The sequence below is a fragment of the Hypomesus nipponensis genome, chromosome 4 (assembly GCF_054491055.1).
Source record: "Hypomesus nipponensis isolate SF chromosome 4, ASM5449105v1, whole genome shotgun sequence".
Classification (NCBI taxonomy): Eukaryota; Metazoa; Chordata; class Actinopteri; order Osmeriformes; family Osmeridae; genus Hypomesus; species Hypomesus nipponensis.
Window position 1 is genome coordinate 9,152,794 of NC_140364.1, and position 26,589 is coordinate 9,179,382.

General features: G+C 44.8%; 3 protein-coding genes across 3 annotated transcripts; 1 reads left to right on the plus strand and 2 right to left on the minus strand.

Moving 5' to 3' along the window:
• The first annotated feature begins 8 nt into the window (after positions 1-8).
• On the plus strand, positions 9-3,492 carry ppt1 (palmitoyl-protein thioesterase 1 (ceroid-lipofuscinosis, neuronal 1, infantile)). The gene is made up of 10 exons (XM_084696268.1): positions 9-158; positions 555-697; positions 968-1,077; positions 1,472-1,599; positions 1,898-1,968; positions 2,101-2,203; positions 2,321-2,411; positions 2,506-2,604; positions 2,723-2,794; positions 2,914-3,492. Exons 2-10 carry the CDS (start codon positions 568-570, stop codon positions 3,034-3,036), a joined length of 927 nt encoding a protein of 308 aa, XP_084552394.1. The 5' UTR covers positions 9-158; positions 555-567; the 3' UTR covers positions 3,037-3,492.
• Positions 3,493-3,608: 116 nt separating this feature from the next.
• Positions 3,609-12,209, minus strand: cap1 (CAP, adenylate cyclase-associated protein 1 (yeast)). Its single transcript, XM_084696267.1, has 13 exons — positions 12,057-12,209; positions 9,663-9,767; positions 9,088-9,188; positions 8,862-8,939; positions 8,307-8,450; positions 7,750-7,835; positions 7,546-7,651; positions 7,034-7,211; positions 6,735-6,910; positions 6,237-6,360; positions 5,832-5,914; positions 5,547-5,690; positions 3,609-4,979 (listed from the first exon to the last, which is right to left on the minus strand). The coding sequence occupies exons 2-13, from the start codon at positions 9,763-9,765 to the stop codon at positions 4,896-4,898; spliced, it is 1,407 nt and encodes a 468-aa protein (XP_084552393.1). The 5' UTR covers positions 9,766-9,767; positions 12,057-12,209; the 3' UTR covers positions 3,609-4,895.
• Positions 12,210-13,197: 988 nt separating this feature from the next.
• kiaa0319l (KIAA0319-like ortholog) lies at positions 13,198-26,217 on the minus strand. The gene is made up of 23 exons (XM_084696541.1): positions 26,058-26,217; positions 24,859-25,448; positions 23,773-23,943; positions 23,415-23,549; positions 22,099-22,460; positions 21,583-21,814; positions 21,136-21,234; positions 20,860-20,957; positions 20,579-20,666; positions 20,041-20,133; positions 19,458-19,590; positions 18,986-19,214; positions 18,771-18,894; positions 18,111-18,243; positions 17,631-17,779; positions 17,176-17,327; positions 16,590-16,728; positions 16,190-16,349; positions 15,878-16,020; positions 15,672-15,794; positions 15,374-15,464; positions 15,181-15,269; positions 13,198-15,006 (listed from the first exon to the last, which is right to left on the minus strand). Exons 4-23 carry the CDS (start codon positions 23,527-23,529, stop codon positions 14,810-14,812), a joined length of 2,949 nt encoding a protein of 982 aa, XP_084552667.1. The 5' UTR covers positions 23,530-23,549; positions 23,773-23,943; positions 24,859-25,448; positions 26,058-26,217; the 3' UTR covers positions 13,198-14,809.
• Between the last annotated feature and the right edge of the window lie 372 nt (positions 26,218-26,589).

Sequence of the window (26,589 nt, forward strand, 5' to 3'; positions counted from 1 at the left end):
ATGGATATACCACGTTGGTATTACACACGTAGGTTGTTCCGCATAGTTTAGAACTCAGTGTACACCGATCTTCCGCGTTGGGTTGAGCTTGATCATGTGATAAACTAGCTCAAGTTCTTATTCTCTGTTTCAATTTTAAGTGGCTTGCTTCAGAAAGGGTACGTGTTAACAATTACTTATTTTAGCTACGTCTTTCAGTGGATGAAAAAAGTGCATGTGTTTTCTAGCAATCTAGTGTTTTCGTGCTATCCCTTCCAACGTCTTATATGATAATTCTGTTTTCTATACCGATTTCTCCGGCAAGTCATTTTGGTTGTAGGCAGTTTAGCCAGACCGAGTTAACACACAAAGAGTCAAAGAGTCGTTGAGCAGTTGTTTGCGAGAGTAAAAGTCTACCCAGTTATACTTTGTCGTTTATTGTACCCAATTGTTTTGTACAAGTTTTTTTTTATGTAAGTTTTTTTTATGAGGTCAAGAACGTATAGCCTGTCTCCAAATAATCTTTGAGAACCACCAGCCGTAACTTCATTCTTATCTTTTGTCGGTCTCTTCAGATTAGTTCCCACCATGACAATGCCTCTACACCTCATCCTCGGGGCGTTAGCCTTGATGTTTGATGTCCTTGGTCCTGTACATGCAGGGCCTGTGCACGAGCCTGGCAACGGCACTTTGCCTCTGGTTTTGTGGCACGGGATGGGTAAGCAACCACAACCCTATGAATGTAATCGGATTTACAGGTCTGGAGTTAGACAGTGGGGCAGATATAAATGTGTGTTTATACTTTTGATTCACATCATGTGCTGCTTTATTTATTAAGTGGTGAGGTTGACAAGGAAGTAAATACAGCACTTCCTGTAATTTGCTACTTTACTTGTTTATCTCTTCAAGGGTTAGATTCGTTGTGTTTTGAAAATAGGGCAAAGTGAGAGACTTTCGAGTTAAACCACCTGATACTGTTTCTTGACAGGAGACAGCTGCTGTAACCCTCTCAGCATGGGAGCTATCAAGAAGATGATTGAGGAGGACATCCCTGGGATTGATGTCCAGTCTTTGATGATTGGAAACAATGTTATACAGGTGATTTCCCCTTCTCCCGGATCAGTCTTTCCTGTTTCTTTTCATTCTCTTGCAATGGGGATCTGCCCAAGCTCTGTTGTGTCTGGCTGTCTAAACAAACTGACTTGTACATATGACTCATATGAAACCAGAGACTACTGGACATCTACATTTAGTCATTTAGCAGATGCTCTTATCCAAAGCGTCTTACAGTAAGTACAGGGACATTCACAAGTAGGGTGAAGTGCCTTGCCCAAGGACACAACGTAATTTTTGCACAGCCGGGGAAGCCCGCAACCTTCTGATTAGTAGCCCGATTCCCTAAAGTGTATGTATTAGCAAAAGCCTCTCACACTTTCCCAACAGTTGTAAAAGACAAGACTCGTCCTAATATTGCCTTTTTGTCCCCCTCCAGGACACAGAGAATGGTTTCTTTCTGGACGTGAATACACAGGTTTCCATGGTGTGCAGCCAACTGGCCCAGGATCCCAGGCTGAAGGATGGCTATAATGCCATGGGTTTCTCCCAGGGGGGGCAGTTTCTGTGAGTGACTCAGCATAATCAGGGGTTGTCTAAATGTAAAACAGTAAGAGATAAGGGTCCTGTTTATATAGATTTGTGCTATTTTTCAAATATAATTTGGAACAAAAACATTTTGTTTGTGTATTTACTGATCTGACATGGCTGGATAGGTCAGGTCAGATCAATTGAGGGCAGATAAAGAGGATGCATTTGAGAAGAGGTATTTCCGCTCTTAGGGATTTAGCTGGCTCTCGGTATTTCTTTATCAAAGGATGATACAGATATTTTTCCTAATGCTTTGATTTTGTTTCTTTATTAGGAGGGCAGTTGCACAGCGCTGTCCTTCTCCTCCAATGAAAACACTAATATCCGTTGGTGGGCAGCACCAAGGTAACAGCGCCGTGACAACGGTGACATCATTTCCTGTTTGATGAAGTCATCCCCTTTGTTCACAGCCTTCCAGTATATGTGTCAGTGTTGTGCATCTAAGAGGTTATAAGACGTCACTGTGTTTATGCACAGGTGTGTATGGATTACCCAGGTGTCCTGGCGAGAGCTCACACATCTGTGACTGGATACGGAAGGAACTCAACTCAGGAGCATACACTGATCTTGTGCAAAAACAGTGAGTATGTGTGTGAGCTTGAGAGGGCAATTGTATGGGAAATGCTTAAACCAACGATCAGAGATAAGAATAATTGTGTTCTCGGTAATAATCTAGTTGTTTTAACTCACTAATCAGCTTGGTGCAGGCTCAGTATTGGCATGACCCTCTGAACGACGACCTATACAAAAAACACAGCCTCTTCCTGGCCGACATCAATCAAGAGAGGGTTAGTGTAACACACACACGACTGTTAAAAAAACTAAAGACAACCTCATCTTCAAGTTAAATCTAACCCCCCCCCCCCCCCCCCCCCCCCCCAGGTTGTAAACGAGACCTACAAGAAGAACCTACAATTGCTGGATAAGTTTGTGTTGGTCAAATTTCTGCAGGACACTGTTGTAGATCCAGTCGACACTGAGGTACATTCTCACTCATTTATAACTCTTATCTAAATATGAGTGTTTTTCCAGCATATTTATTGTTCCAGGCATAATTTTATGTTTGTATTTCCATTAAGACTAACTTTGTGTCCTGTAGTGGTTTGGATTCCTGAAAACTGGCCAGGCAAAAGAGACTGAGACCCTTCAAGAGAGTGTGCTTTACAAAGAGGTAACACTTCTCCATGTTAGACTACTGATCACTGAACACATGAACAGGTCATGAAACCACACACAGAGCCAACAGACAATGAAAGACAAGATCAAACATTTCATGTCTGTCTCCCTCAGGACCGACTTGGGTTGGCAGCCATGGACCAGGCAGGGAAGCTGGTCTTCTTGGCCTCAGAAGGAGACCACCTTCAGTTCACCAGGGAGTGGTTCAACACCAAACTGCTGCCTTACCTGCGCTAGTCAGCCTGCAGCATACCCATAACACAGCCTCTAAAATTACACTATTCAGTGGTCTAGTAGGATAGTTCAGTGATGTTACAAAGCAATTGTACTAGTAATGGAACTTAAGTCAGTTGTGTTAGCAACATTCCAGTATGGAAGGGCCCTATGCAATCCTGACCCCCTCTGCCTGTTTGCTGGGGTACTTTAGCTTGATGTTGACAAAGTAATAGGCCTACTGCTGTTCTAATGCACTGATGCTTCCTGTCATGGCCATATTTTACTCCTGGTATGTAACGTATGACCTTTTATGAATTTAGAACCTTGTATGACTTGAGTCAAAACAACAATATTAAACAGGTATCTTTTACTTTATTTTATTTTGAGGTGACTGCTTTATAGAGCTATGTTAACTCTATGCAAGATGGTTAGGTGTATGCTTTATTTTTGAATAAAATGAATTACTGAAACTGTGAATCCTTTCCAGTTGCAATCAGTCCTGGAAATTAATCAATGTTGACTAATATTTTAACATGGACCCATGAATGTTTATCATTTGATTAACCATTGAAGTAACAACCACAAACAAAGAATTTATTAGAATTTATTTTATTGCAACTGTTTTTCCAATGATTACTCCTCTGGTACTAATGTACAGAATTTTGTATTCTGGACCAAGAGGTAAAAGAAAATCAAAAAAGACGATACAAAAACTGTACCTTAGAGCTGGGTGGCTCAGGACAGGGTAAACCACAGAACAGGGAGTGAGAGGAGGATGGAATGATGGTGGTAAAGCTACAACCACTCAGTAAGCACAATTTATACAGATCGCTACAGCAGGTGCTTCAACTAGGGAACAGTGAGTGGCAACAAAGTGATCAATGATTCAGCATGTTCCATCTTCTCTGTGTGCTTTCAATTCCAGTTTGTGCCATAAATAGGAGCCACACTGCAGAAATCTCCTCCCCTTTTCATGAACCCTTTCAACTCATTCTTTTATCGCTCTTTTCAGAATGGAATGTTAATTTTAAATGATTCAAGGAATGTGCCATGTGGGTTTGAGTCAACATACATTCAATGATTAATTTATGACTCTTTTTCAATTATGTAAATTTCCAATATCACTAACCTTCAGTGTTAGGATGAAAAGTCCATTTAAGTTACCCTTTTAAGTTCTAGTCTCTAAATTGTCTCTACTATGAGAGTTTAGATGACACACGTTAGATTTATCTCATGAATGTTTAGAACATCAAACACTGGAAATGATATTGTATGGTTGTATGTTGATACCACAGTTCTACTGACTTGCTTCATGGTTGGATTGCATAAATGAAACCGAAATTGGTAGAACTCCTTTGAAACACCTGCTGACCAGAGAAATTATTAAGACTTATGATTTGTTAAAATAACTAGATAGCATGACCTGATTGGTTAGGAGGGACAGGACCATTGATGAGTTGTGATAAAGGCTCGTCCCATTTTGGCTAATCTATATGGTCAATTTAGATATTACAAATGTACTTCAGGTATGTACAAATCGATAACAAAGAACATCCCCATTGTTTGTTGGCAAACATGAGAACACGCTTGCTGGAACACTTAGGGGCCTAATGGAATGACAAGCTGCTCCCTGCTATTGGCTGAAAGAACGTTCCAGATAAAGCAAGCAGTCCTCCCATTGGCTTTAGGAAGACACAGCTAAAGCTGTGATTGGCTGACAAAGGGGCAAAAACAAAAAAACGAAGTGAGGTTGGCATCTCGGTCTACCGTGTGGGTTAGCTCGTTGGTTGGTCGGTGGATCGGTCAGGTAGGCATTTGAATAGGGGGTTGGAGAGGGAGTGAGAGGAGGAGGAGAAGGTGGATGGGGGTGTGCAGACCCTCTATCCAGCAATCTCTGTTGCCGTGGTGACCAGCTTCTTGCCATCCCAGATAGTCTTAAACTGCTCAGGAACTGGCATCTCAGTCTAGGAGGAAAAAAACACTTATTCACTCATCTTTACAAAAAAAAAAAACACTACAATATTGCTATCATGTAGTCATACAGATATTAGAGGTGTAACAATATATCGCAATACAACATTTTAACAATATGTATCGTAGAGCTATGGCAATATTTTACAATATGACGTCGGTTCGATCCTATTGGTTGAGCTACCAGCACGCGACCTACGTCATGCGTGCATTCATTGCATTTACAGAAATCGCTTGAACTGAGTGAACTAAATTGTATGTACAACAAAGAACATTTTTTTAAATGTTCAATGTTTTGGAAATGAATCTGTTAATTGAATTTTAGTTTCATAAAAAATATTGTAATATGTGTTGTATTGGTCACCCAGTATCATGATACGTATCGAATTGTGAGCTGAGTGTACACCCCTAACAGATATGTATTATTATTTAGTAGTATGTACAATCGTATTATACATATAGGCAATAAACTGAGTGGACACTACTACTGTAGCTAACTCAATGAGCCCCTTTTATCTTGCACTGGTCAGTATTAACTACAGTAGGTGCTCTTTACTCACAAAGTCTCCATCTTTTCCGGGTACCAGAACGTTCATCTCAGAGCTTTTGGCGCTGACAATCTCACATGCCAGTGAGTCAGCACTCAGGTAGACGTGGCAACCGTCTGTCTTGTTGATGGAGATAGTGGGCACCTTGCCCAGAACCTGGATGGAAAGGAGATGAAATGTGATTAAGAAACATTATGTTACGTTAAGTAGCCCAATAGATTAATGTCCTGTACATTGTCTGTGTGTCATTGCGTTTTAGACACAAAGCTCATGCTATTGGTAATGATCAACACACACCTGGATCTTGACGTCCCTGCAGTTGATCACCTCCACAATCCCGACGACGTCGTCAAATACCAGACCCAGCTTCTTACAGTTGTCTAAGACAAGGGAAAAGGGGAAGACAAGTTAGGCTAATGCTTGTGCTAATATCTGCTAGCCTTCTCTCGCCCTTGTACTTATTAGGTATTAGATCAGGTCTGAGGTACATGTTTATTTGAATCTGATAACTGAAGAACAGCTGTCCTTATCATACTATCTGTGTGGATAATCAAAGTTAAGAATATCAAGTTCTAAAAGGGATGTATTTTGGTAAAAAAGGGAAGTAAAAAAGAGCCCCAAAGGAAGTGAGACAGGATGCAGGGTGCAAGTATTTGAAGAGGACCTTGAGCAGTGGCTGGGGAACAGAAGACGGAGCCTTACCGATAATGATGGAGTTGATCTTGCCCTTGACCTGCAGGGTGCTCTGGTTGCACTTGAAAGCATAGACCACCTGTTTCAGCTCTGTGTCACTGATGACCAGGCCCTGGGCTCCTTCCTGGTTCTCCTGCAGGGGGCGACAGAGGCACAGAGAGGGGAGATTAAGACAGGAGAGCGAGAGATGGTCAAAGAGAAAGGGAGATAAACAAATAAAATAGAAAATAACAGTAAGATGGACAGAAGAGACTAAAAAGAAGTGGAAACCCTGGATTGACCATAAAAGGGCCTGTACTATAAAGCAGCCGTTTCCAAAATGTTAAAATTCCCATGACCCCCTTGATAAACAACATTAAATGGCTGACTTTTAGGCTAATCTTAAGAATGAGCTTAGCATTCCTACGTTCACCAGACGACAGTTTGTACTGAGAAAAAAAAAAAACTTATTTTCACAGATAATCAACGAAGCCACCAGCATGTTCTCCACCGTAGCAAATAGCTCACCACTTTCCACTTCTTGCCATCAAGCTCGAGAACGGGGGGCAGTGAGCGGGCGGGGGCGGTGAAGCCAGCAGACTGAGGGGAGGAGAAGGGTTTGGGCCCTGTGCGGACCGGGCCACACTGGGTCTTCAGAGAGGGGTTCTTGTGGGTCTTCTCTTTGTCTGATACGTGCTTCAGCCCTGAGGGAAGGTAATGAGGAGCAATAACAGACCTCTGGTGATGGTGGAACTGGGAGGGAGGATCTAAAATCAGTATTCAATCAGTTTTTTTCATATAAACTACTATACTTATTGGTCACTTACCCTTGGTGATGTCAGACCCCTTGTTGATAGAGGCAAAAAGGGCGTTGTGAGTTTCGGCAGGCTTGTCTTTGCCTGTCTGGCTGAAGTCCATTGCAGGAGGGGGAGGTCCGGGGGGAGGGGGGGGAGGAGCCCCACCAGGAGCTCGGGGGGGAGCAGCGGATGCTGAGGCTACGGGGCCCTGAGAGGGACACACACACACACACACACACACAGGCTTTCAATACAAATTCTCTTAAGTTAATGGCTCACTCCTAAACCTGTCTAATCATGTATGGTAACCATTAGTTTACCTCTGCAGGTCTCAAAAGAGTTAATTAAAGCCAGTCTTTTATGACGGGAAGTGAGAGGTAGAGAGAGAAAGACGAAGATGCAGACAGAGAGAGACAGACAGAGAGAGAGACAGAGACAGAGAAAAAAGGAGAGAGGAATAGAGAGAGAGAAAGGAGAGAAAGAAAGAAAAGGGAGAGAGAGAGACCATTTGACAGGAAGCAGCCAGTAAAAGTGTAACTCACACTCTTGCTCCAAGCCAGGCCGGTAGTATGGTACTGTTTGATGTAGTTCTGCAACTCAGTCCAGATGGAGAGGTACGCTTTCACCCAGTCCACATGCACCTTGTCCCTGAGGTAAGGAGGAAAACATTAGCAGAGATGTGGCCAGAGAGGCGAGAAAAAAAAGAGACAAAGGGAGCGAGTGTGAGGAAGCAGCAGACTCCTTACTTGTCCTTGTAGTCCTTGAGGACACGGTTGGTGTAGAACATGGCAGCATCCTGCATCTCCTTTACATAGGGGCCTGGCTTGGGAGCCTGGGGGGACAGGGGACATCCCTGATGGTTACAGTGTACACATAGCAGGTGTAGTGGGCTGAACATCTGATAAAGATAATGACAGCAGAATCCGTGAAAAGGCTGACTTCATAGAAAATGAACTTTTCAACCCCCCCCCCCCCCACTCCCCCCCATTCGCATATCCTTCCATTTGCATCAGAGTAACAACAACAGACACTTCACAGTTTAAATGTTCATTCATCCTTAAAACATTATCATATCTGAGGTCAGGAGCAGGCCTGGTAAGAATTCATTATCCAGGCAAAAGAGTGGTGTGCCAGAGAGAAGCAACGGAATGAAAGAGAGTCCTGTTTCCTGGCAATTAAACTCCTGTTTCAACACACACCCATCTTCCTCTTACACACACACTAGAAACAGAGGCCACACACACACAAGTCCAACTCGGGACTTGATGCCAAGCCCTTCCCATATGGCCTGTCCCCTCCTCACCATGGCAACCCAGCCAAGGGCAGGCACACTCTCACTGACGGCGGATAGGTGGTTGAAGAAGGGCGAGGAGCGGTTCTGCTCGCGGAACGCCTGCACCTGCTGGATCACCTTGGATACAGGGGCGAGGAGAGCGCTCAGGCCTGCCTGCAGGGCCCGGACAGGAAGGAGATACATCGTCAATGCATACCCATTTACCATACTAACACAACATGCTACAAAGGAACTGAGCTGTTTTGATTGTGTGATTAAGACCAATGACATCCCTCTGGTATCACAAACGCTTTAGTCCAACTCAGTTAATAAAGCTGCAACATAACCATCAGCCACGTGCATTGAAAAATACATGTTCAAATGTTCCACAACGGGTTTGGCCTCCCTATCCATGGCAAGATGATAGAATTGTGTGCATGCGTGTCATGCTATTTGAATGGCTTGACCCAATTGCTCCACTGGCAAAATGCCAACAAAACTTTACGGATCGCAAAACTATTGTCTTTGTTTAATTCGAAAGTACTGCACACAGCCATACAAGGTAAATAAAGAGTGTAGACTCACATCAGAGGGCTGCTGGGAGCAGGAAGACGTGCCCAGTAGCTGCCTCTGACATGAGAACGCCTGTTTCATCATGTCCGCCTGACAGGGGAGGAGGAAAGATAAAAGGAGAGGAAAGGGGGAGAGAAGAATATCATTATTTATTTATATCATTATTATTATTTCGGTCAAATCCTCCTTATCATCTGACCTTATACGTCAGGGGTAAACAAACGTAGAAGGCACTTACATGTTTCTGGACATCGCCCCCTATCTGCTGGCTGAGGGAGGTGTACTGAGCAACAGCGCCAGACAGGATGACATCATAGGCCTCCACGTACGCCGACACAGCTACCAGGACGTAAGAACAAGGAAATGAGTTGAAGATACCAGTGTGTTCTGGAGTTTTTGTTTACTGAAACCATTAGTCAGGTTTTATTTATAGGTCCGTTATCAGACACGCAACGTTGGACATCAGTCTTTGTGTTTAGCTTTAACAGGCTTCCTAACATGGTGATTCCTCTGCCACTCCTTCACCAGTCCAGGCTGTAGCCTACATGTTACTGAGCTGGTAAACACAGCGCTTGGTGACCGTTGGTTAATGACTCATTCACTACTGCTAGAGCCAGGGTGAAACTAATCTGTGTAACCTGGAACACTGGTCAGGAGGCAAGACTCACTATACAGGTCACACTTCTATTTAAAGGGCTTCCAATTCCAACATAAATATTTGAAATGGCTTGGAAACGAACATTTGCCCTGTCTCAAGCGTTTTTTTGCTCATTTCTCACAGTACAGGTTGTTTTGTGTGAGACTGATACCTACCTCCAGAACCAGCAGCCGGGCCTCCCCCCCCACCTCCAGACACAGACTCCAGCCGCCCCACTGCCACCTCCAGCCTCTGCACCAGACTCGCCAACTCTGCCATTCCTGGGGAGAGGGACAGAGGTGGAGGAGCAGCAGCAAAAGGACACAGAGGAGGGGGAGAAAGAGGAGGAGTGGAGTAAATGAGGGACAGAGTGAAAGAGACTGATTACATCAGCAGAGGCCACTGGTCAAGTAGAATAGGACAGCTGAATATAGGTCTGCTGAATGAAAATGAATACATTCATACAATTTTCCAGAAATTGAGAATTTGGTGACAAACTTCTGATGATTTTTGCAACACTGGATAATATAGCCTGAAAAAGACATTCAACGTCCTGGTTACAGAGGGAGGGAGGGAGGGAGGGAGGAGGAGAGAGAGATGACTGGAATAAAGCGGTGGGAGAGTCAAGTCAAGACCTGCTGGTTACAGGTATGCTAGGGATCAGGCTGTGTGAGTCTACTCTGCTGCCTCAATGATTATTCCACCTTCAAGCCAATTCACTCACATAGCATACAGTTTATATCATCTATGTGAAAACATTTGTTTGTTAGTGTACACACACCTTGCAAAATGCACGATACATCCATACATGCACAACTTCAAGCTAACATAGATGAACAGAAACCTGAAACTGCCCTCGTCTGTGTGACCAGGCCTCCCAGGGATTTTCACCAGACTGATACTGAATGAAAACCCAGAACTAGCTTCACTAACGACCACAGTTCTATTCTCCCAGCACCAGCTCTTCTACTCTCTAACAGGTAAACAAAGGGCGAAACACTTAACACACATTCAGTAGGCGTGGCTGATATTCCCACAGGGTTAACAAGTAAAACTATCTTTGTTTTAAAACAGAGACCACCTTGTAAAATTAAAAGAATGGAATGGCTTCTCTTCAAGACCCACATTGCTTATATCTGTATATCTGATATACACTTTGCATGCTTTGTCACACATTATAGAAAGTGGTTGACAATGAGAATGTTGTTTGTATACCAAAATGAATACTGACTACACATCTACTCAAACTATGTTTTGTCAAATGGCAAAGACTAAAAGTGGCACAGATCCTGCTTTTACAAACTGTAAACATAACACCTTTTTAGAGATTAAACTAGGTCTCAAAAATACACATCGACTACCCTTGACCTAAATGTAGCCTATAGGACTAGGCCCTGGATACAATTCCAGCAATGTCTAATAGCTTGTTAAGGTATGGTAATCAGTGTATTGTGCCACAAGTGTAGATTACTGACTCCAACCTGATGGGTTGGGTCTCCAGGTGAAGAGCGTGAAGGGGACACATGTTTAACTAACTCCTTTTCCGCAGTGCAGCAGAGCTAGAGACTTCTGTACTGGAGCAATTCCAAATGCTGAGCACTCACTGTCAACTTTATTCTCACTAAGACAACCTATAATATTCACCCGTTTAACCAAACGATCGCAGTATGCTTCTTGATGTGTACTACAGTCAACAAAATCAGGCCTTCTGTCAGTGAGCGACATTTAAAGCAGGTTGATGGTTTCGAAACAGCTTCTGGTAGGAGTTCAGACCAACGGCGCAGACCGCTTTGTACGGGATAATATACGGGTCATGTATGCTACTTTAGCTTGCCAGTATAGCTAGAAAGAAGTAGGCTAGGGCAAAACAACGAGCGGCGTGTACCGTTCCAGAAAAAAACGTAGGATAGCGTTACTAAACACAAAATTTCTACACACTTGTCAAACACTTTGAGCAACGTGTTAATGGGATTGGCAGTGGAAAGAGACTAAATACATGCTAGCAAGCACCTTAGCCGTTTAGCGATAAAGTGATGCCTGGTGTTAAACCGGCTGCACACATAGCTACTCGTAAAAGATAAGTCTCAGTTAATATTCACACACATGTATACATATATATACATAGCACTATATATTTTAAATACACGCGACATAACTTCACCACCACACATTCAAATGTTGCAATTCTCCCTTCGCACAAGCTGTTTCGGCATTTCCTGTATTTTCATGCAAACGCTACCACTCCCTAGCCATGTTGCACTAGTCTGCAAAATAACTTCTTATTAATCTCTATTCGGTGGCAGGTTTGCCAGCATTAATAATTAAATACAATGCCATTTACAGTTAGATATAATGTAGCACAGAATACACGATCTGCATATGAGTTCCTTAATTTAGCCAGGCGGCTAGCATCTCATCATTCATGCCAAAATTGAATAACAATTTCTCAATGGATTTATGCAATGCCGAAGGGGGAGCGGCAGCGCATTGTTAGTTCATTTGGGCATTATTACGAAGCTGTGCTGAAATATAAAAATATGGTATAAAATATGATAAGACAAGCTCCTTACCTGCTAAATTGTTCAAGCAGTGATTTGGTCTTTAATCACCGTAAATGTTATGTGGGACTATGCAGTGTAGAAGCTTGCAGACCGCTTGCTTTTCTTCCTGTATGAGTAGAGCTTCCCAGCTGTCACCGCGCGACGTTTCCGCCCTTGTTCGCGCAACCATTCCTTTCCCATATAAGGAGAAGAGATACAGTCAATGCATAAACGCAAGAAAGTATACAACATCCTTCCCTTCTCTGACTTAAATTATCATGTGAAATGCACTTATCTGTCACAGGCAGCATACGAGCAGCAGACTCCCTCTTTTTCATCAAGTGTTTAAAGTAAGCAGTAGCCTTATAGTTCCTTTAAGTCTATTTTCAAACTTACTGTTTGAAACAACCTGAGTGATATACATGTTGAAGAGACATCGTTGAATCGAAAATTCTTACAATTACATTTCCTCCTCAAAATGTTGTGGAATGACAATTTAAAAACATGTCACAACTTGCTCAACTCGAGTATGTGAGGAATCTTTTGGCCTGAACAATCCTGTTGAGGCAGTGACCATAAGTAAACACACCCACCCAGATGAGGTGTTGTTTGTCCATCTGGTCTAGTGATCTCTGAGGAGAGTAAGAAGATTCAATTGGTCTCAATCTCATTATGGATGGGAAGAGGGGGGTGAGATTCAAAGCAATTAGGTCTCTTCAGTCTCCACCACCACATACGGTAAGATCATGAGGCAAGGTGATTACAGACTTACACCCTTCACCCTTCCTCTGTCAGGACATCAAGGCCAACTGTCCGAGATCACACTAAGACACAGGTGGACATCATCTCTGAGGATGTGGTGGTGATGGAGTTGCCACATCATGGAGGTGTTACAACAGCATCGCACACACTGGTGTCCACTGAGATTAATAAGGTACATACAGTATGTTAGCAGTATGAAGGAGGAGAAGCACTTATGGGGAAACATTAATATTTAGTTTTATGGGTGTCTATTAAACACAAGTGAAGTGTAGGATCATAAAAGAGAATGAGTTAATGAAGCGGTGACAGATAACGGGTGTCAATGCCACGCTTCAGTGGGGCCAACGGGCCTGAAGACTACAACCAAGGCCTCTTGACCAACCACACAAACTACAAATCAAAAAAGGACTAAAGTAAACATATTTGATTTTAATTTACACATAATCCAGTTGCATCAGGTTCATGGTCACATCGCGAGGGGAATCCTTCACTAGATTTAAGCAGTTAAACGAACAGACAAAATCCCTTCATTTTGAAGCCACGGACTGCCTGCCTTCACAGTGGACTCCCAAAATTCCACAATGCATTACACCAAGCAATGTGTTTTAGAATGGAAAATACATAGTGCAATGCAGTTTGAGATGACCTTACAGTAAGATACACTCCTTTGAATGATTGCTTATTTCACAGGTAGGATCTCTGCTTGGATCAGGCCTTTACCCTTTCAACATTCAACAACCAATAAAAAGAGACAAAGTAAAACTGAGGCCAGATTTACAGTCTGCATGCAAAATGAAGGTACTACACTTACATTTCTGGAGGAGGAGAACAGTTGTGTGGAATTAAATCCTTCCAACAGACCAATGGTTGATCAGTTCAATCCCTTATCAAGCATTGAGAATAGAGTGTAGATGCAGACAGACAGAGTCACATGTATAACAAAGTGCATCAGACTCAAATGACTAAAATACTATATTTTTATACTAAAAACTAATCCTTTAAAACAGCCTTTAAAGTGGTCTTCCAGGTGCAATCAATAACATGTCTTGGGGTGAGCAGTAACGCCTTCATTTTCACCCCTTTCTTTTTGTTTCTCAATGGTTCCAGTTCTTCCTCCTCATCTTACTCATCCAACATGGTCACAGTGGTGAAGGGCATCCGTTTTGTGAAATCCAGTGTGTTATCCAATGAGTATTCAATGTGGCGTACGTTTTAGAAAAACACAAATGTACCACAAATCATCTGCCTTTGATCAACATGTCTGACAACAGTAACCTTTCTCTATGCTGGCATGTAAGATGTTCAGGTGAGACTACAAATTCACACCTTCCATTGCATACACGCACATGCAGACAACCATTCTAACTTGAACACATACTAAAACTGCAGCTGTGTGTCATGCACAGACAACCCAGCAGGGCCATTGGAAGTATTTCTTTTCCAGTGTCACTTGTCACTGTCACAGCCATATTGTCACTTATTTATTGGGACATAGTTGACCATTGGTTGTCTTTGGTCTGGCAGTATTTGTTGACATGTGGCTGCCTGGGAAGAGGTATGAGTGTGGGTGTGTGTGTGCATATGTACGTGTTTGAGGTTTTAGAGCTTGTTTAAGAAAGGCTCAGTTCTATGGTTTGTGTGATAGTGGTGTGGAGGCTCCGTCAGGGTTGCCCTGGGAGAGTGCGGAGGAGTACATTCTCCGTGTCTGGGGGTGGTGCACAGGACTCTAAACATTTAATTCCTTCTTATGTCAACTTCCCATTTTTAAAGGAAAATGCCACAGTCTTGTCCTTGGTTGGATTCCCCCTTTCTGGCTCAGTGTGGATGTAGGGACGTAAAAATAAAAATAAGTGTGCAATTATATCTATTTTTGGGCTGCACCTTCTGTTGTCCAGCAGGGTTTTTTCTCCTTATTACTCTACAACCCATGATATATCAGAGAAGCATCTGGGTGAGAAGTGTGACGTTTGTGTGTTTTCCTTAGTGATTTGAGGGTGGAAGGGTGTCCCCCCGCTCTGTTGCTATAGCAGCTCATCTCTCTGCTTCTTGGTCCTCGGGGGCCCCTGGCCATTTCTAAGGGAACCGTTCTGGGGCCGGAGGAGGTGGCCGCGCTCGCGGTCGGTCCACGGGACCCCACCCTGCCCGTCATCGCTGTCCAGGTCTGAATCCGAGTGCATGAGGGCTGAAGAGGAGGGGGGTGGGGCGGGTTTCATACGTCCTGGGGGGTGAGGGGTGGGGAAGGAAAGATATTTGTGAAAGTGTTTTTTTGAGATTAATTGCAAGAGGTTCAGAGATGATGAAGTGAGACTAGGGTGTGGGAACAAAGACAGGGAGGAGTGCATGGGAGGAGTGCATGGGAGGAGTGCATGGGAGGAGTGCATGGGAGTCCTACCAGGTCTGGGTGCCTGCAGCTCCAGACTGTCCTGCTCCTCAGCCTCTAACATCTTGTAGCGGCTCTTCCGGCGTGCTCTGCCTTTGCGTCTGTTGAAGAAAACCAACTCCTGTGAGTGTGCTCATTTATTCATCAGCACGCACGCCTTGTATTTAACGGAATGCAATGCAACCTGGATGTTAGTCACTCCTACCTGCGACAACAACACACGGCACCCCAGATGAACGTTCCTATGGCAACCACAATCATGAAGGATGCTATGGTCACGTAGAGAACACTCCACTCTGACAGAGGAGAGAGATGCACAGAGATCGTCACGGGATCATAGTGTCTGACTGATAGCTAAATTTAAATATCATACTATAAACGTGCTCTCCACAATGTATTCATAAACACAGTGTGTGACTCTAGATTGGCAACAATAACAATATGGGGGGGGGGGGGCTCCACAGTGAACAGGCCAATAGCAAGTCTTCATCTGGGCATCTCACCACAGTTGCTCTCGCCATCGCCCAGCTGCGTCCTGATCAAGTTCTCCATCCAGAAGGGGTGGCAGACGCAGCTCCGTGTGAACGAGTCGCAGTCTCCGTGGCTGGAGCAGTTCAGCTGGCAGACTGCAGGAGGAGAAGGAACCATTTTGACCAATCCAACGCAGACGAGTAAGACACACGTACGTACGTGCGCAGAGCGTACTTACTGATGGTGTCGACCCGCCTCGCTTTAAAGATGAGAAAATCGTTCTTCTGTTTCCGTAACTTGTTCCGCAGCCCCATGGCAACGCTGCGGCCGGCCAGCGGGGGGCGTCCTGGTCCTCCAGACACCAGGAACACCAGCCGCGTGCTGAGACAAGAATGAAATGAATGTTTTGAACTCCTGAAATACCCTACTAGAAGGTAACACATAATAAAAACCTCACTTCAATCACGCTTAATGAATTTAGGGTGAACCTGAACCAACACAGCAAAAGCAATGGGAAAAAGAAAGGAGGGAAGGAGAAGGAAAAACAAACCTGTGCTCGTTGAAGGCGCTGAGATCGCGGACGATGATGTCACTGTCCAGCACGCCCAGTAGCACGCCCACCTGTCTCAGCAGCATGTCCTTCTGCCGGTGGGACACCTGGGATACGGACACCTCCAGCACCAGCTCCACCAGGTCACGCTCCAGCACGTCTGAGTGGGCGAGGGACAGGGGGGGGGGGGGGGAAGAAACAGGGAGGGGACAGGACAACAGGAGGAGGATTTAATTGCAAACAATAACGACTGGACTGGACTACGGGCATATGACAAGTTTCAGCGTGGAAAAGAGAATATATATGGTTATTGTGACAATTGGGTTGTCGTTTTGTCTGGTTTCAGTTAGTAAATGGATGTATAGTGTGTTTCTATGTGTGAGTGTGCGCATATACTAACCAGGTCTGACCTCGACCAAGCCCTTGTCAGTGCTGACCTGGCCCTTGCTGTCCGTCACTGTGAGCGTAAAACTGTACTTGCCCTCCACCAGATTGCTGAGAAACAGCACCGCCTGGTGGTCAGAGTTGTTCAGTACATCCTGTGGGAGGGTGCAGGGAGGAACTTTTCAATAACAAAGTTTACTAAGTTCTTAATACTCCAGTAATCTGTGTAGTGCCGTGACCGTTGGTGACTTGTTGATCAAAGACAAGTGGACGGACCGGTTACAGACAGGCCAAACATGTCATGTCACATTTCTTTGGAAGTTATCCACTTGTTTTCCTCTTAATTCTGGGGGGACAGGGACGGGGAGGGGGAGGAGGAAGACAAACTAGTCTCTGACTTCATACTGACCTCTGTTCAGTATGAAGGGAAAACTAGAGTTTCTTGCAATCTATTGTCAGCCTATAATGAGCAACATTTTGAAAGTCTTAGCAGAGAACACGGTACCAGATATGCTCCTCATAACAGTGACTAAACCTGAAGTGTGTCTGACCTTCGGACACTCTAACGTGGCGTTGATAATGTAGTCGTGTTAAAGTCTCACCCCGGCCGCGGGGCTGCTGCCATCACGCGTCCACAGGTAGTTGACTCCACCCTTGTCGTCTGTGGAGTGTGAGCCGTCCAATGAGGCGGTCCGGAGCGGCAGGGAGATGGCAGGGCTGGACTGGACCCTCGCCTGCGGGGGCTGGTCCAACTCTGGGATGGAAGTGGAATTCAAGATTCAGAAAACTTTCTCAACACAGCGACAAACTATGAAAATTCATTCTTTATAGCTTCACAAAGGTCCAGGATTAGTAATGAATGTCGTTTTTCAAGTGAAAAAGGTTTTAGGTAAGCAATTCAGCCTTGCTAAAGTTGCAGAGCGGCAAGGCCCTTGTCAGAGATCTCTCCCGGCGGGTTTGAGTAAATGACCTGAGACGTGCTCCCTGAAACACTGTGTGACTGTCAACCATTTGCAGTAGGAGGTATAAATATATACACATGCATGCACACACTCACCTTCTCGGACAATGACGGTGACAGTGTCGGAGTTCTGCAACAAACGGTCATCCGTCACGGTCAGGCTGAACCCGTAGGTACCCACCTGTAGCCCTGTCACTGTGGCAACAGCACTGTCGGCGTTCTCGATTTTCACACCATCCGGACCACTAAAAGGAGGGTGAGAGAGAGAGAGAGGCGTGGCTCAGTCAAGCAGGAGGAACAGTAGAGCACTGTGAAAAACCTGCTGTGATCTTGGCCTCGCTACAGGAATGATGGCACGGGGAGATAATGCTTCTTTCAGATGGAAACTGCAAACTTTGCAGGGGAGAAACAGACTGTATGTACTTCACAGGAGGGTGTGAGAGAGAACCTGTTTGCATGTGCTGGCGTGCATAAGGGTGACAGAAAGAGAGTCTGCATGCAAGAAGACACAGACAAATCCTATGAGCATGGATATGAGCAGTAACTGTGTGTGTGTGTGTTTGCGTGTCCACTCACCTGCTCTGTATCCAGTGGTAGGTGGCTATCTTCTGGTCGTCGGAGCTCTTGCTGCCGTCCAGGGTGGTGCGGTCCACCGGCAGGGTCAGCTCCTTCTCTGGCCCAGCGTCCGCCACGGGCGGCTTGTTGTTCTCTGGGGGGGGGGGGGGAGAAGAGGCAACTCCAACTCAATTCTCTCTCGAGTTTCTCACGTCATCTCCCTAATAACGACACCATATATGCTGCAATTACATCTGGCAAAAGATGACACCGATTTGCGCCCCTTTTCTTTGAAGAAGTCAGTGGTGTGTGAGTATATAGCTCATGTGAGATTATGTGTTTCTCATGTGACATCATGTGTTCCTCATGTGACATCATGTGTTCCTCTGCAGTACTTGGTCTGTCTCTCCATCTACATTGTGAATCCATCCATCCACACCAAGGTTGAACCAACAAACCAGACAAGCTACATTAGGGGCTGACCTGGTGTTGACACACAGTGCAAACACTTCCTATACGTGAGGCTGCATATTTACCATGCACTTGCAAGTGACTTGCCCTTGGCTATTATGCCATTGGTATTGGTAGCGCTGTTAGCATTTAGGTGCTTGTACACACACACTCTCCCAGTGTGAAGCTAAGAGGTAGCTGGCCGTGCAGGATGCGTTTTTTTTTTTTTACCTGGCTGGACGATAACGGTGACCTTGGCCGTGTCCTGTTGTCCGGAGGTGTCTGTAACGGTCAGCTGGAAGGTGTAGTCTCCTTCCTGGAGGGCAGAGAGCTGGAGGGTGGGGGTTCGCACTCCCTGGGGGGGAACAGTCAGGTCAGTACCAGACATGGCTCCTGGGGGCAGAGCAGGACCAGGATGCCCTCAGACAGAGAGAGGGGGGTCTCACCTGCATCTCCACCACCTTGCCCTTGATCTCCGGGCTGAGGGACCACTCATAGGCCAGCGGCTCGTGGTCGTCCGTGCTCTGGTTGCCGTTCAGCGTGATGGAGTTGCGTGGCAAATTGAGGACCTGGTTGGGCCCAGCGTTGGCGACCGGACGGTAGTCCGTGGCCTTGTTCACCACCAGGGTGGCCAGGGTGAAGGCCTGGGCCTTGTCGGAGTCTGTCACAGTCAGACTAGGAGGTGGGAGGATAAGATAGAGATCAGAAGGAAGAAGGAAGTGGAATATTGTCAAACCGTTCAGATGAGAACTGATATTCGAGCTAGGCCTCTGGAATGGAGGAGGTTGGAAGGAACAGAATGTGTCAAAAACGTTTGAGGAAGTAGACAACGGCAGTGTAATCTGAGAGCTTTGAGTGTTACACCTAGAGAGGCAAAGAGCACCGGGTAACAGGGTAACGGTGGGTGGGGGGCCGTACTTGAAAGTATAGTTCCCCGGGACCAGGTTGGTGAGGGTGAGGATGGGCGTGTCTTCGGACACTTTCTCCTCCCGCAGCGGTCCCTTCACCTCCTCCCAGTGCCAAGCCACTACCTTGTCATCATCCGTGCTCTCTGGCCAGGGGCAAGGGAGGGAGAAGAGAGGAAGAGAAGTGAGGAAAGTGGTCAAGTATATCTAAACTAGATATAGTAGCCTTCCACCTATATTTACCAAAACAATAGGAATAAAGACGACAAAAAACCCCTGATGGAAAGCCTTTCTGCTTTAGCGTTGAGAGGCTCAGCTATGATTAAACCCATCAACTCTTCACTAGCATCTAGCTGCCTGGGTGAGAGAAGTAACATCTGGACAGTACCCTCAATAAACTCCTTTAGACCGACCAGCCGTTTACACAAACATGATCTGTGTTTCTAACACCCGCAATGCTTTGGGGCTATCTTGTTGTTATTATCAGTAACCTATGCACTTTGTCAAGCTCTCTCTTGGAAGTCGCTTTGGATAAAAGCGTCTGCTAAATGAATACATGTAAATGTAACACCACCACAGAGCTCAGAGGCACTCACGGCTGCCGTCGATCACAGTGGAGCTGGTTGGCAAGGAGATCTCCTGGAACTTTGGGGAAACTACGGCGATGGGCCGCTTGTTGACGCGGGGCTCTGTGAGGCAGAAAGACAAGGTTAATCGCTGGGAGCCAAATAGCTGGCTACACAGGCAGCGTCAGAGCTATAAAAACAGAGGGCACACACAGACAGAGAGAGAGAGAGAGAGAGAGAGAGAGAGAGACACAGAGAGAGAGACAGAGAGAGAGACAGAGAGAGAGACAGAGAGAGAGACAGAGAACAATTTCTTGTGTGTCGCAACATCAACAGTGTATACAGTAAATCAAGCAGCAATTTAGCCAGGTTGTCTGTAAACATTTATATAGAAGTCAAATTGGACTAGTTTACAGAACAAAGACTCAACCTAGTGTCAGCCCTGAAGCCCTTATCAGGGACAATCTGAGGTTGTATATGCTCGTCCAGTACAAGGCTTTCTGTGTCCTGTTCTCTGGTCTATTACTGGGTAGAAGACAAACGTCATGTTGATGCTTTGGACGGTCACCTGGTTTGACTGTGACGTTGACATAGCCCTCTCCATGTGCCCCATCTCCATCCACCGTTACCTCAAACTCATAGAGGCCCAGTGTGAGCTGGGAAAAGAAAGTCAAACGGGGGTGGAGTAACAGAGGGGGGAAAAAATGGTGAAGCAAAGTATGTACAATTTATGGCAGTTTCAGTCGAAAACTCAAATCCAGCCAGCTTGTTTCTTCAATTTTTTCCAACCAGAAAAATGAAAAACACAAACATTAGCTATTCAAGTGGAACAGATCCAGCATGCTGTACCTTGCTCAGTTTCAGAGTCTTGCTGTGCTTCCCCTCCATCTCTCCGCTGTAGTCTTTGGGATGGGTTCTCAGGAGCCAGTCAAAGTTATAGCTGGTCCCTTTAGAAAGAGAGGAGAGAAAGACAGAAAGAGAAGTGGAAGAGAGTGAGAACATACAGATTCAGAGTTTGGTTGGATTTGGGATAGTGCATTAAGAGGCTCCATCTTTACACTGGTAAAATGCCCAAGATGATGTAGATGATGGTGATGAGGCCAGTTTTCCAGCTGCAGTGAGTACCTTGCTGGGGTGCTGGCACCACAAAGGCGTTTAGCTCCACCTCGTTGCGTGGTAACGTGACCTCCACACTTTCTCCCGCTGACACCACCAGCTCCCGCACTGTCATAGCAACCACATGATTGACAGAGGTTAAACAGAGGCCATGGCATAGTGGTTCACCCACATAGCTGAATTATGAATGCATGCTAATATACCTAGGCATTGCCAATTCGATATAACACTAACAATAATTATTATTAGATGGACCTGGCAACAAGCCTTGACATATCTTCTGTACTAGAAGGTTGCTAACTGGAATGTGTCTTCGTGCCAGTCAATGTTGTCATATGTTGAAACAAATATTCAGAAGTCAAAAGAGACTAAGACAAAACTGCCTCTGACAAACACCTTACAAAAGCTTGACTGTTTCTTAATGTTAGCAGTCTGTGTTGGCCGTGTGACCTTTACCAGCCTGAGTTGGCGACGTGGTGATGGTAGGAACTGTGGTGACAGCAGAAGAGGTCTGTTCTGTGCTGCTATTGGACGATCCAGCGTCCTCTGATGTGGAGTTCTCCTGGGGCAGTGACGGGGATTCTCCCCTCCCATTGGTCGGCTGGATAGTGTTTTGATCGGGTGTTTGATGAATAGCGATGGTGCTGACGATGGTTGGAGTCAAGTGGCTGGGGGGCTTGAAACCTCCCTGCACACAGAGTTGTGTAAACATTTATAAAAAACTTCAGGAGTACAAAGACTTCAAGTCTCCTTCTCTGACATTGGTGTTGGTACAATTCTACAATCGGAACACTAGTGTTTGATTTTCCTTCTTTCCAGTATTGCAAAGCCTTCCTGGCACTTTTATCACTGAACCCGTTTAATCAAGAAAGAGGAAGGAAAAACTCAAAGAATAAAAGGAAGGAAGGAGAGAGGATTGGAGGGAGGGAAGAATCCATCCAAGACTAAACAAACCACATTTTGCTGACTCACCGTACTGGTGTGATGAACTGCCGAATGATGCTGGCCAGCACTTCCTCTTCCTGTCTGGACCCTCCTCCTGCGTCGGGCTGAGGAGGAGGAGCTTTTTGAGAGCTGCTGGAGGAGGCCCAGGGACTCCAGGTAGGGCTGGGGGAGGTAGGCGATGGAGCAGCCCCCCACCTGGGAGCAGCTTAGCAGCACACAGCGCCCGCCCAGGCTCCACACGGCACTGCATGTGGGCCTCAGACAGCAGGACTCCCAGCAGGTCGCACCGCCCCTCCCAGAAGCCAGGGGGCGCCAGCCCAGGCCGATGACGCTGGTCCAGTGGATCCCCAACACTCCGCCCGTCACCCTGCAGATCTCACCTGACACACCTGGGGGGTTAGGGGAGAAAGGGAACACAACGTCAATCTCTTAGATTTTCCCCCCACAAGCTGTTGAAGAAGAGCCTTTAAAAAGGTTACTCTTTATTATTCCCTAATTCTCAGCTTTTCACATCTACCAAGTTGTGAGTGAAGGGAAGCAAGTTGCTTAAACAACACACTGAATAAAACCCTAACATTATTACAGTCAGACTCAGGTCATATCAGTTGGAAGGTGAACACAACAGCAGGATGGTGTACAAAGTCAACAAGAGAGATATCCGTTGTTATGGCCCACAGAAAGATAAACAAAACACAGGATACATGAGTCTGGAGGGCACCAGCCATGTCTCAGACACAGACAAACAGTAAGGCTGTTACACCCATGCCCATCGCTGTGCCAGTTATTATGGGATGGTGTGGCATGTAACGCAAGCCTCCAAAGAACGGAGCCCCCTTGGTTTCTTTTAGAGGAAGAAAGGACCCTTTCGGCTCTTGTTCAGTCATCTCCCCCTCCTCCTCCCCCTGTCAAACTGACATCCACTGACTCACAGAGACCCCATTGTGCCACCTTCCATTGTGTCTTTCATTTCAGTCACTGAGACAGTAAAAACAGGCCCTAGCAGTGTGACGCCACAGTTTACACATATATACACGCCTAGGACCCAAACCTGCAGTATAAACAGTTCCATAAAAACATATAGACACATGCAGTAAGATGCTAATGAGACACAATACACCTCCCATGGTAATTAAAGAGCTCAATCAATGGACCTGTCAGACAGTCAACTCATTTAATCATTTATTTATTTATTTTAAATGCATATTCACATTGAACTGTCACTAGTTTATTTCTTTACATTATTTTCCTAAAATAATTTGATGCTTGATGATATTTTAGCAAAGGAGATTGTTTAAAAGCATTGCACATTATCTGTTATGCCGTTATCTAATGGGTAGTTTTACCTGTGAGAGGGGCTAAGAAACACAGGTAGCCCAGTATTAGGACGAGGAGTTGATGTGGGGAAGTCCATCGAGGAGGAAGGCTCCAACTGAACAAGTTGTGGTGCACATACAACATCTTCTACCAGGACCAGGGACCTGATGAGAGGAATTCCCATCGTCAGACTTGTAAAGCATCATACAATTCGAGCTCAATGACATGGAACATAACAACACATCACAGGAGGTAAAGCTAATGTTCACATTGTAGGTTGTAACCCTCTCTGTCACACATCACCAAACACAGCTCGGCCTATCAGAAGATAAACACACAGGTGTGCTGAGGTGATTACAGCTCTTATAGAGTGGCGGATGTATTTACCTTTCTGTAGGGTGAGACGTGATGGATGATGTCAAAGGGTGTGGAATTATGTGGGGAGAGAGGTGCAGCGAGGTAAAAGGTGAAGACAGGTCAACACCAGCACTTTATATAGGAGCTTCAACATTGCTTTAACTCTTTACAGCTCCTTCAAGCTGCTTAGAGAGGAAGACACTGTTCGAGGGAAGAAGAGAAAAAGATTCTGTAAAAAAAATACAACCTTGCAAGATCAGCCTGACTGATGCCTTGTTTAAGTTTTTTTTATAGAATGGTCAACCCAATGCTATCCTTATTGAATTACCCCGAGCGTTCAATGTCAAGCAAGTAGTGTTCTTTGAAACCATTTTAATGGGAAACGTAAGAGTGGATTAGTTGCCTTCCCTTTTGACTACATTGCACACCTAAATTAGTTGTGCATGTTTATGCAGGCGAAAGCTAACTTTTGCACCAGCCTGTTAGTCAAAGTTCTGTGGGAATTATAACAGGATCAATAGGCTCATTCACATTTTGAGCAAGCAAAATTTGTATTTTAAACCTCTGATTCATCATGAGCTTCCTTCTCAGAGCTCAGCTGTCAAATCAGTGCTTTTGTCTGCCAAGTCATTTCAACAATAATTTCCATAATGCCGCACTTTATGGAAGACATTGAAAAGGGCACAATACTTCTGACATGTGAATGATGATATGCTTAGCAAGACAGAGCAGTGTGACCTCTGTCGTGAAGCTAGGCTTGTCAGGAATGTGAAAATCCTTGTTTGAAGTGTCCAAACGGAATCCTTCAGAATTTATGTAATTGTTTGTGCATTATCATTGTAAAACAGTTGTGTATGGTTGAATGGCCCTCACATGCAGAAATGTGGCTGTGTTATTTTTTTCATGCTGACAATTCCTGAGCATGTTTATGCAGGAAGAACAGAAAAAAATACATGATTTAGAACATTTTGTTCAGAAGCTAGAAAATTCTTCTGGTCCCTCCCCTCTTCTCTCTCATTTTTACACACTGACAAAATTCTACTCTCAAGAATATGACTACAGCTGACCTGTGGTTGGAATCAGGCTTGTGTAAACAATGACAAATTATGAACCAACCTGGTTGATAGGGGTCATTCTCAGGATCCGCATTCCTGAACGCAGATGGCCTTTTTCCATCCGACTCTGATCACTTCCAAAAACTGACAGCTGTAACAGCAGCTCTTGGCACAGTGAAGAACTGACCCCCAACAAGTTATTTTCTCCCTTATGAATGGGTTGAGTTTTTGTAGGACAAACGCCACAGTTTAAGCGTACTTCACTAGGCGTTTATTCTAACGCTTTTTAAAAGTCATTTGCTTTTTACAAAGCTCCTAAAGATATATCGTGACGTGATGTCAGCTCTCAGTGGTCCAATGACTCATTTAGAATTTTGACCTGAAATGCCACCACGGTACCCGGCGTTTCAGAAACACTATCTTCCCATGAGAAAACCCCCCAAAACGTTTTCCTTGATTGCAAAGTAGATCCGGGATGATAAAGTCCCCTTTTTTCCTTCTCGTCCACCTTCTCTCGTCCTTCCCTCGCAGCAGCGGCAATAATACAGCGGACTTGTCAGTCCTCGGTTGGAGCGCACTCAGAATTACACAATGCACAGTTTAGTTTCTGGCCCTGTCCAGCTTCAGATCATTTCACATCCATTCGAAATCCTGCAAAAAAAGACAGCATCATAACTAATTCAGTGAACTACCCAGTCTACGAGACAAGACAGTAAAATGGTATATAATTGACTAGACGTGAATTTATTCATTAAATCGAGATTACATTACAAATACTACAAAAACACGAAAATACCTATGCAATTCATTTACAAGATGGTGGTCTCATTATGTAATGGGCTATACTAAAAAAGAACTAGAACTATTTTCTTGCTCCCTCAATTGAGGGATCCAGGACCACTATAGCCAGCCTATACGTATTAGCTTACTGCCAGTCGTCTTTCAGTTATCAGGATTACGCAGTCCCCAACAAGACAGCTCTCAACAATGACGATTTAATAAATTGATTTTGAGTTATCAGTCGCAATATACCCATATGTCAATGACATTCTGCATGACAGGTTAAGAAAATATGTATTTTATATAGGTGTTTCCCAAGATCAACAGTGGTGCAGCTAACAGCTGTTCATCTTCCCCGACAACCTGCGACAACTGCACTGATCAAGTAAGTGCAGTGCATAAAGCTAGCTAATCATCGTGAAACCTTTTGCGAAACGTCGTCGTTTTAATGACATGGAACCTTGAGTTGCAGATTATTACCTTATCACTGTCGTGTCACTTGTTCCAATCCCATAGTACGCTATGAATAAATTGTCACAGTTTTCTGTTCACTATTTGGGTCATTGCTTTCTATACTTGCCTGCCTTGCACTGCTTGCTTTGATTACACCTTCACTCGGAAACGAACGTCCGAGCGTGATTAAACCGATCACTTCCGTTCACTCCCCCTAGCTGCAACTCTGTGCACCTTGCCATGGTAGCCCTGAAATGCATATCCGGTTTGGCAAATTGGGCCTTCAGAATAAGAGCATGGCCTGAGCCTTCAGTAGCAGAATATAATATTTTCGACACGTGGCCTTATTTTGTTGGAATTTTAGAAATTGGACCTTTAGCTACTTAATAAACAAGATAAATATTGTCAAAATAAGACTTCAATAATAACTTCAGAATAAGACACAAACACAGCATCTGAATTAAATGTTTATGATATGATTTTAAAAAAAAGACACGAGTGGATTTAAAACTAATAATAAAGGTTACATTTCTCCATTGAAAAAATTATTAGTCGTGGA

Bases quoted from the DNA above. Each gene is read 5' to 3' on its own strand.
- ppt1 (XM_084696268.1), top strand. From the start codon at position 568: ATGACAATGCCTCTACACCTCATCCTCGGGGCGTTAGCCTTGATGTTT. The intron at 698-967 runs GTAAGCAACCAC...GTTTCTTGACAG, and splicing joins GGTTTTGTGGCACGGGATGG to GAGACAGCTGCTGTAACCCT. The intron at 2,412-2,505 runs GTTAGTGTAACA...CCCCCCCCCCAG, and splicing joins CCGACATCAATCAAGAGAGG to GTTGTAAACGAGACCTACAA.
- cap1 (XM_084696267.1), bottom strand. From the start codon at position 9,765: ATGGCAGAGTTGGCGAGTCTGGTGCAGAGGCTGGAGGTGGCAGTGGGG. The intron at 8,451-8,861 runs GTGAGTCTACAC...CGGGCCCTGCAG, and splicing joins GCTCCCAGCAGCCCTCTGAT to GCAGGCCTGAGCGCTCTCCT. The intron at 6,911-7,033 runs GTAAGTGACCAA...ACCTTCCCTCAG, and splicing joins GGGGTCTGACATCACCAAGG to GGCTGAAGCACGTATCAGAC.
- kiaa0319l (XM_084696541.1), bottom strand. From the start codon at position 23,529: ATGTTGTATGTGCACCACAACTTGTTCAGTTGGAGCCTTCCTCCTCGA. The intron at 18,895-18,985 runs GTGAGACCCCCC...GTTCCCCCCCAG, and splicing joins GCAAGGTGGTGGAGATGCAG to GGAGTGCGAACCCCCACCCT. The intron at 17,780-18,110 runs GTGAGTGGACAC...CCCTCCTTTTAG, and splicing joins TACCACTGGATACAGAGCAG to TGGTCCGGATGGTGTGAAAA.